The sequence below is a fragment of the Mytilus californianus genome, unplaced genomic scaffold (genome assembly GCF_021869535.1).
Source record: "Mytilus californianus isolate M0D057914Y unplaced genomic scaffold, xbMytCali1.0.p SCAF_10, whole genome shotgun sequence".
NCBI classification, from domain to species: Eukaryota; Metazoa; Mollusca; class Bivalvia; order Mytilida; family Mytilidae; genus Mytilus; species Mytilus californianus.
This window is the reverse complement of record NW_026262582.1, coordinates 6676796-6695326: the sequence shown is the minus strand read 5'-3', so window position 1 is coordinate 6695326 and position 18531 is coordinate 6676796. Positions and strand designations below refer to the sequence as shown.

Below are 18531 nucleotides of genomic sequence, written 5' to 3'. Positions count from 1 at the left end.
GTTAAATATTTATGAATTATTTGTTCTCAACCAGAATATGCAAGAAACATTTGCCACTGCACATTGAGCAAATATCAAAAACCAATCCTTCAGTCCAAAATATTTCTTTCTGCTAGTGCAGATAAATCTCGTTAACAATTTCATATGATGTACAAACCTTATATCCCAACTTTAGAAGGCATCAGATGAACCTTGTAGAAATTTATATTCTTTAACAAATTGCTGACGTCAAACTACATCACTACATCGCAGTCACAGCCTCAAACCAAGATTACCCTTACAATTATGTATAAAAAGATACATTTTCCTAAAAAAAATATTTGTTTGTTAAAATATTTCCTGTTTATAATCGTTTAACTGTTTAGTAGCATTTCCACCGTAATTAAAGTATCGGCAATACATGTAATGTGTATGTAAAAATTTACCCAAAACAAAACTAAAAGTCTAAATATAAATGTACACGTATTAAATCAATTGTACATATGTCAAATGTACCGGAAACAATGACAATATACCTAAGTTTCGTTACTAATACACTGATAATTGTAACAGGAAAATAAATACATTCAGTTTCACATAAATAGGTTATGCCTTATGAAAATATGAATACATATATCTAAAGCGAAATTGATGTGTAGGAAATTGAATTTTAAAGTCGGAAAACTCTGTTTTTCATAATCAAATACCATGTGTGCTGCTAATGAAAGTTTTTAAGTAAGTATATTAGTACTAATTATATGGACTGATAGGATTTTTTAGCATCTACCATGACAATTAGAATAATCTGTCTTGTTCCTGCAAGAATGTACTCAGTTATATATATATATAATGTGTACAATATTAAATTACTTGGTATAGCATGCACGATGAACTTTTGTACGATAATATAGAAATAAAATGCTATTTGGATTAGACGCAAGCAAAAATTAACGATCAGTATGAATGTGTTGATATTACCATATTTGTAAATTAATAGTTTACAAAACTTTGAATTGTTCGAAGTCTTAAGGCTTTTCTACCCAAGGAATATAGCTGTATTTCGAAAAATGTTTCGGAATGTTTTGCTCTCAATGCTTTAAAACTTCTTACTTATTTGGCCTTTTATTAATTTTTACATTCGAGTGTCACGGGTGAGTCTTTAAAAAGGAAACGCGTGTGTCTGACGTACACAGTTATGAGCCTAGTATTTTTGGTGAAATCTTAATCAACAGTTCATTGTAGTTCATTGTAGATATTAACTTCATATATAATGTATAAGAGTACATGTAGTAATTAGTTTTTTATTTATTTTTAAGTTAATTGCATCCTATTGTCCTAACAAGTATATCATTGCCAGAGCTTGCAAGTGTAATATGATATACAGCGAAGGGCAAGTACTTCCACTGTATGCAATAACTATGATGTAAGATATTCGATACACTACTTAACCATTACAATGTAATTGAAAAACATAATCATTGCGGTTTCAATTTCTTCCAAAGGTTGCATCAGAGAGGTCGTATTGTTTCTTCGCTGTATATTTGGTTCTTTTAAAAATGAAGTCGTTTATAAATATAATCGAAACCACTTTAAAGCAAACCGGATGGAAATTCGTAATTTATTTTTAGCGTGAAATATTTTTTTTGTATATATCTGGAAATGATAAATCTTTAAAGGTAATGATCCCAAAAATTACAAGTACAAATATTTCTGAATATATAACTACATTTGACAAAGACTTCTATGCCTCTACAAAATCTTGACCTTTTGTTTGTTTGTGAACGTCTGTTTTTTCGGAGGAGTATTTTGTTCGATTTTGGCTCATATCTAGAACTGAAGCGGTTAGGGCAAAAACAGGTAAAAAATGATAAGAGCTCAAGATCTATTTCCTGTGAAATTTTCAGAATTTCGGATAACCCATTAGTAATTACCTTTGGAATGTCATAAAAAAAAATTGAGTACAAAGAGAGAAAACTATAATGAATAGAGGAAAACTGTAAATAGCACACATGTTCAACAACATAAGATCTATGAATGATTCACAAGGCCGAATTCGACCCTTTATATTGATTGATTGATTGTTGGTTGCTTGACGTCCAGTGGCAAATACTTCATGCATGTTCAGGACGAAAACAAGTTAACAATAAATACATTAGGTAGGTCCTGTAATAGAGGCCATCCGGGATGAAGGTCGGGGAAATTTGGACTGCCACGGGAAAATGAGTGTATATTGGATAAGGACGGAATTTAGCCTTTCAACAGGCCACCTACGAACCCCTCAAAGAGTTGTTGCAAGGGTTCTTAACGTGCAAAGAACGTGGCACTCTCTTTACACGAGGCATCGGATTTAACGTCCCCATTCTGACAGGACGTGACTGCGAACTTATACATCACGAACAGCCAAACGGACGCCCCACTTTAGCGAGGGTTTTACCGCCGGTCGAATGAAGACCAATGGTGACCATATTTCTATTCCCCAGATCCCCCTTGGGGATTCGACCCTTTATAGGAGGTATTTCCTCTGAAATATGGTTTTTACCCATTTTTGCATTTTTTTCAGAAAGCATTATAGAGAAATTATTATTGACAAAATTGCTAAGCTAAGCACAATGAGATCTACAAACTAGTCAACATGGCCAAAATTGTAAACTGACTCCTCATATTGATTTATTGCCCTTGAATGACATTTTTTTAACCATGTTTTGATTTCTTAGTAGAAACTATGGTAGATAAAGAGCAACAATGTATAGCAAAAATATTCAGCAAAATAAGATCTACATAATAAGTCAACACTGTAGAAATCGTCCCTTTGAGGAATCATTGTTCTTTAAAGATTATTTTTATCCTTTTTTGCTTATTTTGCAGAAACTATAATAGATAGAGAGGAACAGTTAATAGTTTACATGTTCAGGACAATAAAATTTTAAAAATCGAAATTGTTAACAAACACCTAATATGAGTTATTGCCATAAGTAGTGAATTTTTTTCAATTTTCAAAAACTATAATATTGTAAAGAGAGAAACTTCAGAAAGCAAAATAAGATCTGGAAGTATTTTATTGCCCTGAAATTCCGATTTGTTCTCTGTTATACCTATAAAGTTGCCCATCACTTCAATAGATAGGTATGTGTTATACCTATAAAGTTGCCAATCACTTCAATTAAATAGGTATGTGTTATACTTATAAAGTTGCCCATTACTTCAATTAGATAGGCATGTGATATACCTATAAAGTTGCCAATCACTTCAATTAGATAGGTATGTGTTATATCTATAAAGTTGCCCATTACTTCAATTAGATAGGCATGTGATATACCTATAAAGTTGCCAATCACTTCAATTAGATAAGCATGTGATAGACCTATAAAGTTGCCCATCACTTCAATAAAAAGGTATGTGTTATTCCTATAAAGCTGCCAATCACTTCAATTAGATAGGCATGTGATATACCTATAAAGTTGCCCATCACTTCAATAAATAGGTATGTGTTATATCTATAAAGTTGCCCATTACTTCAATTAGATAGGCATGTGATATACCTATAAAGTTGCCAATCACTTCAATTAGATAAGCATGTGATAGACCTATAAAGTTGCCCATCACTTCAATAAAAAGGTATGTGTTATTCCTATAAAGCTGCCAATCACTTCAATTAGATAGGCATGTGATATACCTATAAAGTTGCCCATCACTTCAATAAATAGGTATGTGTTATACCTATAAAGTTGCCAATCACTTCAATAAATAGGTATGTGATATACCTATAAAGTTGCCCATTACTTCAATTAGATAGGTATGTATTATACCTATAAAGTTGCCCATCACTTCAATAGATAGGTATGTGATATACCTATAAAGTTGCCAATCACTTCAATTAGATAGGTATGTGTTATACCTATAAAGTTGCCCATCACTTCAATAGATAGGTATGTGTTATACCTATAAAGTTGCCAATCACTTCAATAGATAGGTATGTGTTATACCTATAAAGTTGCCCATCACTTCAATAGATAGGTATGTGTTATACCTATAAAGTTGCCCATCACTTCAATTGATAGGCATGTGTTATACCTATAAAGTTGCCCATCACTTCAATTAGATAGGTATATGATATACCTATAAAGTTGCCAATCACTTCAATAGATAGGTATGTGTTATACCTATAAAGTTGCCCATCACTTCAATTAGATAGGTATGTGTTATACCTATAAAGTTGCCCATCACTTCAATTAGATAGGTATGTGTTATACCTATAAAGTTGCCCATCACTTCAATAGATAGGTATGTGTTATACCTATAAAGTTGCCAATCACTTCAATAGATAGGTATGTGTTATACCTATAAAGTTGCCCATCACTTCAATAGATAGGTATGTGTTATACCTATAAAGTTGCCCATCACTTCAATTGATAGGCATGTGTTATACCTATAAAGTTGCCCATCACTTCAATTAGATAGGTATATGATATACCTATAAAGTTGCCAATCACTTCAATAGATAGGTATGTGTTATACCTATAAAGTTGCCCATCACTTCAATTAGATAGGTATGTGTTATACCTATAAAGTTGCCCATCACTTCAATTAGATAGGTATGTGTTATTCTATAAAGTTGCCAATCACTTCAATAAATAGGTATGTGTTATACCTAAAGTTGCCCATCACTTTAATAAATAGGTATGTGTTATACCTATAAAATCATCACTTCAATAGATAGGTATGTGTTATACCTATAAAGTTGCCCATCACTTCAATTAGATAGGTATGTGTTATTCTATAAAGTTGCCAATCACTTCAATAAATAGGTATGTGTTATACCTAAAGTTGCCCATCACTTCAATAAATAGGTATGTGTTATACCTATAAACTCATCACTTCAATAAATATGTAAAACCTGTAAACAATAAAATAACGGCCCTTGACTAAGGTTATACCTATAAAGTTGCCCATTACTTCAATAGATAGGTATGAACTGTAAACAGTAAAAATGATCAAGAAATACAAACATGCCATTAAATAAAATTTTAAGTTTAGTTAACATAACTAATTGCAATTAAGGTGAAACATATATCAAACTGGCATTTTTGTACCCGGTGATCGATTCAGGCTATTGGTATTTGTTATCTAAGTGTTATTTTTGTGTTTAAATGTATGTATTTGACATTTTAATTTTAATTAAACAGATCGATTATTATACATTTTTATAGCTTTCTTAATAATAATGTAACATATTAAATCAGGTTGAAATTCATCCGTCGTTGCATATTTTCGCTACCTTTCGACTGAATAGGTCATCTGCTAAGCTCATACCAGAAGTGGACAGATGCACGAGCAAACCAGAAATTGTTTAAAAAACAGTAATGACAATGTGTTATATCAACAAATGACCTATGACACTGAAACAGGAGCTTCTGATTAAACAACACGCGGATAACTAACAGGACATTGCTGAATATTTCACGTATCAATATAAAGTAATTGTCCACTTATATGATATACGATTTATAGTTGTTATTTTTTGACACTCACATATAAGGTTATATTATCAATTTACAACAATGAGATAAGCATTTTTCTTAAATGACATATATATGTATAAATGTATGTCCCTTTCAGTTAACAAATTGTAATGCAAGTCATTGAAATGAATGGAATATCATTACCTGTGATCAAAGTAAAGGTGGTTGTTGTTGGAGATGCTGGGGTAGGAAAAACGTCACTGGCTGTCAGATTTACAGACAATTCATTCATTCAACATTATAAACAGACGGTTGGCGGTGAGTAGGAGAAAGGGGTATGGCCTGTCAAATGTAAACATTAGAATAACATTAACTGTATCCATTTTACTGCAAATAGACGCATTTTAAGGTGGGATATAATTGCCAATTACTCTCTCTATTTCATTATTATTATTATTATTATTATTATTATTATTATTATTATTATTATCATTGGTATTATTGTTTACTATATTTTTATGTGTTCAAGTTTTTAGTGTTTCATATTTAACACGAATAACATATACGGAAATTCATAGTTGGAAAATAAATCAAACTTCACAATTAAAATTATCAAAGAAGTATATTAGAGTATAAGGAAATATTCTTCTTCTTCTTAGAACATTTCCTGATTTTTTAAACCTATTTACTGAACATAATGGAGACGAAAAACCTGGAAAATACTTTTACATGTGACAGAAACTTGAACAAAGCTTTGATAGAGATTACCGACGCTAACGAGAGTGAAAAAAAGGAACATATTTTAATACCTTAAATCGTTCACTCATGTGTATAGACATCGCGTTGATATAGTATAATATAATCATTAGGAGATGTGGTATGATTGCCAATTAGTCAACTATCCACCAGAGTTCAAATAAAGTGGGCATAAGCAATTATATATATAACTAAAACAACTTAAAATATTAATGAAATACGAGCATTTGTTCATTTGGACAGGCATATAGAAAATGTGGCAGGAGTAAACATGTTTGTGAGCGCGCAACACCTGATCTGGTACAGATGTGTAACAGCACGACATATTATCCACTTTATTTGAACGTTGATGGATGGCTGTCTCATTGACAATCATACCTCATCTCCTTATTTTTATAAACATGATGTATGCTCGCGACGAAAGACAACCACACAAACCGTTTCGGAGCCTAACAGCCAAAGAGTTTTAAATGATCCCCCAATGAAACCCATCTACGTTTAGCTTTTCCTAAGGAGTAGTAACCATTATGATATTACAATTATCAAGTTTATGAACTTGAAATTGTAATAAAATTGTATCAGTTTACATTTGTAGTTCTGTCAATATCGAAATACTCCCTACTGGAAAGCTGACATATAGGAGGAACCGACCTAGTGGTCACAAAATATAAATCTCCTTTCAGTTCGCCGGACGCCCTCGACTGACATAACTTTTTTGTTATGCGCACGCTATCAATTTTTTGGAAAGCAAAAACATATATATATATGTATTAAAATAAAAACAAATAACAGACGGATGAAAATACACTACGGTTACTATATTCACCAAGTATGATTAAACACAATTTTCAATTTTTTCTAATTTAGCAAGTTTTTGCAGTCGTGCTTTAGATTTTAAAGACAAAACAGTTGTGTTTAACATTTGGGATACTGCTGGACAGGAGAGATTTCGAAGTTTGGTTCCTTTGTACCTTCGAGATGCAGGAATAGCATTGGTTGTATATGATGTTAGTAGTCCTGTAGGTACACTTTAATCATAAGAATCTGTTTTTTTTCTTGATAACTTTTCCTATTTCGCCTGGAACGGCGGAGGCTTTGAAGGCGTCAATATTATTTAGTTTGTGATTACATAATAGAGGCAAAACAAATTTTTGTGTTAACAGTTTAATTTATAACAAAAACGTATGCCACCGATTTCAGTTCGTATGATACGTATCTATAGAAATATCCTATTCGGAAACCTCGACAGATTCCTCACATCTGATTATTCAAATTAATATTTACCTATCACGTTTTGGTGACTTTGAATTTGCTTCTTACAATAGGAATATCAGACTTCTGGTTCTTACATGTGAAGTTTGAAGTGCTACAGTCTTCATCGTAATATGGTTGAGTACGGGGGAATATCTTTATCATTCTACGACATGTTCCGTTTCTCGAAACCACTATACCACGTCATTCTTACGACTATGACGCATCACCAATTACAACGAATCGTCGAATTTTCAGGACTCATGTGAATGTTTTATACCCTTTTCGTTAGAATTTTCATTACCACCAACACGGTAGATATACTTTTCAGATCAGACCGTGTTTTTTCGAGTGAATTGGTACACTTTATTGGAGAGTATATCAGGTTTTTCGAGTGATATTACTCGCGATCAGACCGATTTACTGCTATTTCGCAAGTATAAAAGTTTTATGCATGACTGTTTGACTTGTTCTGAATACTATATATATTTTGAGCACAAACCACGCACTATTTCTTAAAATTTAGCGTTTTACATTGTCCGTGTATTTACGAGGTCAATATTGAAAACGTCCATTTTTTTGACAAAAGGTCCGGGTTTTTAAATGAAAATGTGAATAAGAAAGAAAGCATTCTTTGCATTTAGAATTGACCATTTTTAGTTTCTAACTGTAATCATGATAATATAGTAAAGAACAATATTATAGTTCCCCAATAAGTCACAAAAGCATATTACAATGCTGATCAAGTTTAACCATTTCCTAATCAATGCTAATTTTCTGTACTGAATTTTTTTACAATAGCCTGTAGTATAACGATATATAAGAAATCATTGGGTCGTTTTTAAAACGGTATCAAAAACGGAGTACAGGGGACTCATAATCTTACAATTTCATCTCATGCAATTTTTGTTTTTACGATATGTATCATATATAAATAAGAAGATGTGGTATGAGTGCCAATGAGACAACTACTAGTATCCATCCAAGTCACAATGTGTAAAAAGTAAACAATTATAGGTCAAAATACGGCCTTCAACACGGAGCCTTAGCTCACACCGAACAGCAAGCTATAAAGGATCCCGAAAGGACTAGTGTAAAACAATTCAAACAGGAAAACCAACGGTCTAATCTATATAAAAAAACGAGAAACGAGAAACACTTATGAACCACACCAACAAACGACAACCACTGAACAACAGGCTCCTGATTTAGAACAGGTGCATAAAATTGCAGCGGGTTTAAACGTTTCAACAGGCGCCAACCTTCATCCTAACCTGAAACAGTGGTATAACATTACAACATAAAAAGACACACAATAAAATATCAATTGAAATGGCTTATCTCGATCAAGAAGACAGTAAACAAAAACAAGTAAATATACAATGAACGAATAAGTTTGATCTATGACACAATATAAATAATAAAGATGTTTCAATGTCAAAAAGACAACTTTAACCTAGGACAAAATGGCGTTAAATAAAGTAACGTACACAGGTAAATTTAAATATAATAATTTTGTTGTTAGGAGTACAGAAACTTTTAAAAAAAAAATAATTTGTTATTCATAGTACGAGTTCAGAAGTGAAAAATTTTTCGTCGTACTAAATACTTATCAAAGGTGGTACATTTTAAAAATGGTAAGACGAGATATCATGTATATTTTACGATTGATGTACATTACAGCGGTGAATCCTTGAGTTTTAAAAATAGGGGTAAGAAAACTAAGGAATAGCAGCACACAATCAGAAAAAATCAATATAAACACATATATTTCACAAATATAGGCCTCCCCCAAAAAAATAATACAATTACAAATATAAAAAACACACACTTAATCCTTTCAATATCTATTTCCCATTTACAATTCCATTTAAATTAAATTGAATATTCAATTAAAAACGAAAACAACACTTTATAAATTTCCTGCGTCCGAAGCAGTTTTCTGGATTTTCCTTCAGGTGAATATTTGAAAGCCAGTGATGTATAAGAACCGAAACAGGTAAAGAGCTATATCACCAAAAGGGATCTAAAAATAGCCAAATTCATCTAAGGTTCAACTTTGCCTGAGGGAGTTTAAACCTTAGTTTCCTTATAATTTTTAAATTTATAAACCGACAATTTTAGATGATTAATTATTAGTAGCTTAACGTTCAGTAGTAAATATTTCACGCATGTTCAGGACGAGAACAAATTAACAATAAATACAATAGGTAGGTCCTGTAATAGAGGCCACTCGGGATGAAGGTCGGGAAATGCAATCTGCCACTGAAAAATGAGGGTATTTCGGATAGGGGCAGAAATTTTGCATTACAACAGGCCACATACGGACCGCTGAAAGAGTTGTTGCAAGGCTTCTTAAAGTAAAAATAGCATGGCACTCCTCTACACGTCCCTTTCTGGCCGGACGTGCTGTGTACTTGTACATCCCCCACAGCTCAACGGATGCCCAACTTTGGAAAGGGTTTTACTGCCAGTGGGAAGAGAACCTTAGTGAAAACATTTCTATTCCACGTCCCCTTGCAGATAAACAATTTAAGAAAGGTTTGTAATAAATCATATCAGCACCTCAGTTCTGACTACTGAGCTGATGATAAGCTCGGGGACTTATCCAATGTATTTGATAAACAATGAATAAATTAATAATCTATAAGCTTTTATACGATCCTTTTGGAATAATAATAAAAACGAAATGCGTATACAATATATAATACCTCACAAATATACATTGTCAGTTTTTTATTTTTATTTCTGATGGAAAGGAATCTGAGGGTGCGTTATATCTGTGTGACCAAGAATAACATAACCTTGATCAGACTTCTCTTTACAGTAGGAGCATTTGGACATTGTTCTTGTTTTCCATTTCTAGAACGATAAAACATATTATTTGAACCTTTTATTTGTTTTTAAACGTAAATACTCTGACATATAACATTTTAAGTCATTGAAATTTTGTGTTTTCACTCGATAAAACACGGACGCACTCGAAAAAAAACCGTACTGCTCTTAAAAAAACACAGAAATATAAAAATGAATTTACTCTCCAAAATGTCATTATGAATGTAATAACAAGATTTGTTGTAAAGTGTCTGTATATCTAAGTATATAAAGATTCCATGTATGCATTTCCCTTGCCATTTGCATTGGTAAGTAAATGAAAATAGCTTCAGTCTATATTTTGGAATAAAGCATTGTAAGGCTAAATTAAACGTTTTTAAAACTAATTGATAAAGGATTGATAATATCTTTTATTGCAAATACATATTTACCTTGTATGATCTTGTATAGTAGGTTCTATCACCTTTTATTTTACGTCTTAACAGAATAAGTGTCTGTTTGTTTATAACTTTTATTATACCTCTGGAATAAACGTGTTCACACTCGACAAATCCTGATCAAATCACTCGAAAAACACACGAACCAGCCGGACACTATCTCTACCGTGACCAAGTGATGATAGGAGGTTGATAATATTTGACATTTTATATCGTTGAAGGGGATTACAGTTTTTAGGCATATCCCCGGAATTTTTGTTTTTTTCGAATAAATCCGTAACAAAAGCAATGTACAGTATTTGATATATAAAAACAATCAAGTCTGATTAAGTACTATTCATAGCATACACCTAATTAATTAGAAAAAATGCGCAAACTCATCTTAATTCCGTTAGTAGTCTAGATTTATATTCTATTATATTGTATAATGACGAGGGTTGGTTGTAGAGCAGACTGAGCTCACATCAGTTTTATCAGCGTTCCTTTCATATGCGCCATTGTTTTACCAAATGCAAACCTTTGTAATAAATTGAGTTGTTAGTGTTTTCCTGTCTTTACCGATACGATATGTCAGCTTCTCAACTCACTAACGACATGTTTTGGTGGTGTTAGATCTTTAGATATTAGTATAATTATTTTACAGATTGTATACCATTCCCTTATGTGAAATTTTATTGAGTGTGAATTTCGTTGTGTTTGAGCTTTTGATTTTGCCATTTGATAAGGGACTTTCCGTTTTGAATTTTCCTTGGAGTTCGGTATTTTTGTTATTTTACTTTTTTTCTATGACTGGTTATGCTTGCAAAATAGGAGACGTTTACCTGTTTGATACAGCCGATCTGGCTCATTTTGGAGTTCATTGGATTCTCTCAGTTATTGTTGGTTACTTTGACTCTTCCTAATCGATATATATATATTCGTAAACGACTGTTGCCTTAATTCACATGGGACTTTTTTCAACCTTATATGTATGGATTGTCGATAGACTTCATTTGACGAAGTGAAACAGATTTGTCTGTTTTTACTTTGATGAAATTCTAAAGTTTTCACTGACTTATACAAAATGCTGTGGTTATTTGCTATTCATACTTTTGAATGAGAAAAAAATGTCAATTGGACAGTTAAAAGTAAAAAACAAATAGTAGAAAAACCAACAAAATAATGTATAAAAGAAAAAACAACGAACAGAGAGAGAATGACATTCTTCTCGTGAATCGATCGTTTTCCAAACACCTATAATCATTTTTAGCAAACGACAATGCTATTATTTTCAATTTGATATTGTAATTCTTTAGAATTAACGATATTGAACATTATCATTCTCTTTAGAAATCCTTTGAGAATGTAGAAAGTTGGCTGTTACAGCTACAACAGTACGGACCTAGGGACTTGAAATGTGCATTGATTGGAAACAAAGTTGACTTAGAAGACGACTTGAGGGAGGTTCCAACTCAGGTAGAATAAGACATTACTAATTTTGTTACACTTTAGTTACTTTGCCTCTCCTGCTAAATTGACCATAAATTAAAGGCAACAGTATTTTATCAACCTATTATTTCTGTTTGGGTTGCTTACCCAAAATTGTAAATATAAGGAAACTATAAACAACTGTCATACATGTGGGAGGTTTAGTTTGCTATAAAACCATAGGGAACCCACCATTTTTTTCGGAAAATGCCTGTTCCAAGTCAGGAATATGCAGATGTTTTTCAATTATTCCGTTGATTGAATTTATAGCGTTTGATTGTGTCAGTTTGTATAAACTTCCACTTTTTGAATTTGCCTTGGAATTTTTTGTAATACTTTTTTATCGATGTTCAAATCTCAAAAAGTCATTACAATGGATTGATTGATTCTTGGTGTTTTATGCCAATTAAAGCATTTGTTGCTATATTGTAGCGGCAAGTCTTTTATTGAAGGAAGAAGGCGGAGTGTCCAAAGTGAACCATCGACCTTTGCACGAAAACTGGCAATTTTGTCAAATAAGATCGGAGATCGGACTAAAAAAATCGGATATGTGTATAATGCAAGCTTTTTAAACTCACGAGTCTTTCAACACGAAATATGCTTTTAATCAATGCATTCTTATCAACAGCATGTGTCATGTGCACGCAAAAATATTATCGCACGTAATATACATGTATTAGGTACTGGTACCGCTGCTATTTCTTTCTATCGGTGTCCTCAGGAACCATCCCCACATAGCCATGGTTTTGGTATTAAGGTTGATCTCAATAGTGCATTGATTGCATTTTAAGTTTCAATATAAAATTAATGTTTACCAATCTTGTATCGCATCTATCTTAGTTAATATTAATCTTAGATGATTTAGACTGCTTCTGTTTATGTTATTTTTCCACATTTCTCATTATTTATATTTGATTTTCAAAACATTCTGTAATGACTTTAACTCGACGAAGCTCACAATTATATTCGTATCATTTATACAACGCACTTATTGTTTTTTAAATTCTGAAAATTTTGAAGTTTCATCCTTTTCATTTTTTCGGGTTTAACATGTTTAATTGGACACCAAAGGCATCAGTGTTTTCATTTGTACCACGACATAAACAACCTTTTCCTTCGGAATGAATTTCGAAATAGATATTAATTTCAGCTTTCTGGACACTTTTTCTGAATATTTTCAACGGGTATAATCAAGACCAAATGTTTAGGTAAGCCAAAAGTATCAAACATTTGAGAGCAAGCAAATATGAATGTGATAAGATTTTCAGAATACTTACGGGTACTACTTTTTTTTTGATGAAGGTCGATCGTATAAAATGTCTGTATGAATAGGCCTTAATATAAGTGATTAGCATATGAAAATGATATTGAATAACAAATATACGGAGATGAGATGTGATCTGATGCCAAAGGATGTAGATCAAAGTAATTAAAGTCATCATACTACTTTCAAGACCAAAACACATATACGGCCGAACCATTACAAGACGTGAAACATTTAATACGAAAATACCAACGGCCTTAAATATTCTGACTTGATACGATTACGTTTCATTTTAAAAGGAAGGAGAACTTCTTGCAGAGGGCCATGGCTTGTATTTTGAAGAGACATCTGCCAAAACAGGAGAAGGAATAGACAAAGTGTTTAATGATATTGGTTTGTATTATTGACACAGATCCATGCGTTCACTGCAAACATCAAATATTTAGAAGACAGTAAGAAAAATAACGAATAAGTTTAAAAGTACAGGAATCCTCATGTAATGGAGAAAACGCCATCAAATTGCTTATAACTTATAACAACATGAACAAAACAAATGTTTCATTTATTTAAACAACAAGCAATGCAATTCCAGGGTTTATCGTCGGAACCTCTTTAAATTAGATTGATGATTCCCCATCAGCAAAGTCAGGAATGTTGAGATCCTCTTCAAATTGCGGTTTCCACTAACAAAACAATGGATGAACCTGGTAATCAGTTGTCCCGCAGAAAAATCGATAACCGAAAAATGCATTTAATTTAAAGGAGGACTTATAAAAACCTCCTATATTGATACATGTCCCTGGGTCAGTGTCTTTATTTCTACAAAATCAAGATTTTCAAATTTGTCTGATGGTTTCCACTCATTAAATGAATGCAAGGTCCATAATGAGAAAAATCTTAATTGGGAACTCTTAGTTTCTACAGGGGGGGGGGGGGGGGGGGGGGGGGGGGCTTATGTATTAAATATCAAATATTACAAATATAGGGAATACACTTGGCCAAACTAACGGTTTGTCATCGTCCCATCTGTCGTTCTGTAGTCGCAATGTAAGCGTCTTTTCTTTTTATCAGATCATCTTCAAATTAAAATGATGATTTCCAATAAGCTCATCATAGATACCAGGATTGAAATTTAGTATTAGCACCAGACGTGCGTTTCGTCTACAAAAGACTCATCGATGACGCTCGAATAAAAAAAAGTTAAACAGGCCAAATAAAGTTCGAAGTTGAAGAGCATTGAGGACCAACAATTCCTAAACGTTTTGTCAAAAAACAGCTAAAATAATCTGTTCATGAGGTAGAAAAGCCCTAGTATTTCAAAAATTCAAAGTTTTGTAAACAGTTAATTTATAGTTATATCCATATCAATGATAATTCATGTCAACGCTTGTCAAAATTATGGTTAAGATAATTAGGCAAATCCGAAATTTGGAAACATTTTCGATAGTGGATTAACATATATCAGATATCAATTCTTGTCGCCAGGATAATACCTTGGTTTCTCTTCCGATCAACCTTACATCTTATGGTATCCAATAATCAATTTAGCTAATGCGTTCGATTATCTGATTTAGAAAGAAACGATAATAGGGGACCATTTTTCAGGGTCGAGACTTGAAAAAAACCATACAGAATTAATCATTAGAGCTTGGGGAATGTAAGCTTGCTCCCTCATGGTAAGTTCTTTCTTTAATTTTACTTTGATGTTACTGTATTGTTAGAAATATATATATATATATATATATATATATATATATATATATAATAAGTACGTCTGATCCAGTGACGACTCTACAACAGATTTTATCCATCGGATCACCAGCAGTGATGGTGATAAAAGGCTGAAAATACATTCTGTATATATAATTCGTCTAAATAACAGCCCAACAATGTTAGATGTGTAAATTTGCGGAAGTAAATTTTTTGTTCTTGCCTGGCCGGGACGAACTCATATATATATATTCAAAATTACATTTTGCATCCTCAATGCTCTTCAACTTCATGCTTTATTTATTTTTACATTTTTATCTAGCTGATGAGTCTTTTGCAGACAAAACACGCGACTGGCGTCCAATATTTTGTTCCTGGAATCTTTGATGAGTTTATATATATATATTATATACATATATCTGTTTACACAAAAAGCAATAAGATTGTATTAAATAGCAATAAATGTAAGATATCAAAGTTTTCTGCATATACGATGATTATAACAAACACACTTTTTTTTTAAATAGGCAGTGTATTAGTCGAAGGATGTAAGAAAGAGAAACAACCATCTACCGTGTCTATATGTGATTCATACGTCCATCAGAAGAGGAAAACATGCTGCTTATAATATAAACTCGTTTGAGATGTTATTTATAATCTCTATCATAAGGTTGTTTTTTAATGAAGTTGGAAGTCTACTGCATATAAATATAAAAATACGATGATGTGGTATGATTGCTAATGAGAAAACTATACACCACAGTTCAAATGAAGTGGATTTTAAAAATCAGAAATTTGTCATTTTTTTATTTCACATAAAAACATGAAGATAAGTACATATATAAGCCCAGATCCAAGATCCACTTCTTACAAAAAGCTATATAGTTTAACTTATGTAAAATATGTCACTGTCAGTACTAAGCCAGCAGACACCAAAGATACTGTTAGTGTCAAAAGAAAAAAAAATTAGCCATTGCTTCCATAAATGAATAACTTCATAGTCCATCTTATCCAACATTAAATATGTTACAGTCAATAATAAGCCTGATGAAACCAAAGATACTGTTAGTGTCAAAAGAAAAAAGTTTGAGCTTTTGCTTTAATGAAAAAATAACCTCATTGTCAATCTTATTTTTGTGTTGTAGACATGTGGCCCTTCCTTAAAATCACAGAAATGTATCATTTCTTTATTCACCAGTGAAAACATAAAAAGTATTAGGTTTATTCCCCCTATTTAAGTTCAAATCCAAGATTCGCCCCATACAAAAAGCTATACAGTTTAACTTCTTTAACATTAAATATGTTACAGCTTACACTATAGATACTGTAAGTGTAAAAAGAAAAAAATTGCTTCCATGAAAGAATAACCTCATAGTCAATCTAATACATATGCGGCAGACGTGTGGCCCTTCCAGAATTCAAAAATATATTAAATTTTTGATTTGGCATTAAAAACGTAAATATTATTAGGTTTATTCCCCCTCTTTATGCTCAAATCCAAGATCCATTCCTTATAAAAAGCTATTTATTTTCAATTTGTAATATTGAATGAGTTACAGTCAATTCTAAGCCAGGTGACACCATATATACTGTTAGTGTCAAAAGGAAAAGTTTGAACCACTGTTTTCATGAATGAATAACCTCATTGTCAATCGTCTTCATGTGTGGTAGAAGGGTGACCCTTCCTTCAAATCAGAAATGTATCAATCTTTTTATTATGCATAAAAAACGTAAAGATAAGTAGGGTGATCCTCCCTATTTAAGCTCAAATCAAAGATCCACTCCTTACTTAAAGCTAGATAGTTTAACTTTTGTAATGTAAAATAAGTTACTGTCAAAACTAAGCCAGCAGACAACAAAGATATTGTTAGTGTCAACAGAAAAAGTTTTTGCCATTTCTTCCACGAAAGATAACCTCATAGTCCATCTTATCCAAAATTCAATAAGTTGCAGTTAATACTACGCAAGCTGACAACAAAGGGACTGTTAGTGTCAAAAGAAATATACATTGAACTATTGCTTCCACGAAATATAAACCTTATTATCAATCTTATTTTGGTGTAGCAGACGTAAGGATCCTCCTTTTTATCAGAAATATATCATTTTTTGATTTGGCATTAAAAACGTAAATATTATTAGGTTTATTCCCCCTATTTATGCTCAAATCCAAGATCCACTCCTTACAAAACGTTATGTAGTTTCAATTCTGTAATATTAAATATGTCACAGTCAATTCTAAACCAGCTGACACCATAGTTACTGTTAGTGTCAACAGAAAAATTTTGAACCATTTCTTCCACGAAAGAATAACCTCATAGTCTATCTTATCCAATATTGAATATGTTATAATAAGCCCTCTGAAACCAAAGGTACTGTAAGTTTCAACAGAAAAAGTTTGATCTATATTTTCCACGGAAGAATCACCTCGTAGTCCATCTTATCTAACATTGAATATGTTACAGTCAATGATAAACCTGCTGACACCAAAGATACTGTTAGTGTCAAAAGAAAAAGGTTTAACCACTGCTTCCATGGAAGAATAACCTCATTCGCCATCTTATCTGTGTATGGCAGACTTGTGGACCTTCCTTAAAGTCAGAAAGATATAATTTTAGTCGGCATTAGAACCGTAAATATTATAAGATAATTAATTCTCCTTATTTAAGCTCAAACTCAAGATTCACCCTTCCAAAAAACTATATACTTTAACTTCTGTGAAATGAAAAAAGTTACATTTAAAACTAATCTAGCATACACCATATTGATAGTGTCAGAAAAAGTTTGAACCACTGCTTCCACGAAGGAATGATCTCATTGTCCATCTTATGCATGATTGGCAGACGTGTGGCCCCCCTTAACATCAGAAATGTATTATTGTTTTAATATGGCATAAAAACGTTTAAAACTTATTAGGTTTAATGTCCTTATTTAAGCTCAAATTAAAGATCCACTCCTAACAAAAAGCAATATAGTTTAACTTGCATAACTTCAAGCAATTTACAATCAATACTAATCCATCTGAAATCAAAATTACTGATAGTGTCAAAAGAAAAAGTTTGAATTATTGCTCCCACAACAGAATAACATCATTGTCTATCTAATCTATGTTTGGCAGATCTGTAGCCCATCCAACAAATCAGAAATATACTATTTTCTTTTTTGACGTAAAACAGAAACGTAAAGATTATTAGGGTTATTCTCCCTATTTCAGGTCAAATCCTAAAAAAAAAGCTTTATAGTTTTAACTTTTTTAACATTAAATTAGTAACAGCCAATACTAAGCCAGCTGACACCAAAAATACTGGTAGTTTCAAAAGAAAAGAATTGAATCATTGCTCCTATGAATGAATAAACTCATTGTCCATAGTTTGTA

The 18531-nt window shown here is 32.2% G+C and overlaps 1 protein-coding gene and 2 long non-coding RNA genes across 5 annotated transcripts in view; 2 read left to right on the top strand and 1 right to left on the bottom strand.

Moving 5' to 3' along the window:
* LOC127717530 (uncharacterized) overlaps positions 1-18531 on the top strand; it is a 52702-nt gene that overhangs the window by 5717 nt on the left and 28454 nt on the right. The window lies entirely within an intron of this gene.
* The window catches only part of LOC127717532 (uncharacterized), a 32458-nt gene that overhangs the window by 5064 nt on the left and 8863 nt on the right, over positions 1-18531 (bottom strand). The gene's annotated exons all lie outside the window — the stretch shown is intronic.
* LOC127717523 (uncharacterized) lies at positions 559-16278 on the top strand. Its single transcript, XM_052223204.1, has 6 exons — positions 559-714; positions 5596-5756; positions 7062-7213; positions 12047-12172; positions 13748-13841; positions 15686-16278. Exons 2-6 carry the CDS (start codon positions 5609-5611, stop codon positions 15784-15786), a joined length of 621 nt encoding a protein of 206 aa, XP_052079164.1. The 5' UTR covers positions 559-714; positions 5596-5608; the 3' UTR covers positions 15787-16278.

What these genes read in the sequence shown, in the direction of transcription:
- LOC127717523 (XM_052223204.1), top strand. Translation starts at nt 5,609, where the DNA reads ATGCAAGTCATTGAAATGAATGGAATATCATTACCTGTGATCAAAGTA. An exon ending in TATATGATGTTAGTAGTCCT is followed by an intron (nt 7,214 to 12,046) that starts GTAGGTACACTT and finishes CATTCTCTTTAG; the next exon opens with AAATCCTTTGAGAATGTAGA. An exon ending in TGAGGGAGGTTCCAACTCAG is followed by an intron (nt 12,173 to 13,747) that starts GTAGAATAAGAC and finishes TCATTTTAAAAG; the next exon opens with GAAGGAGAACTTCTTGCAGA.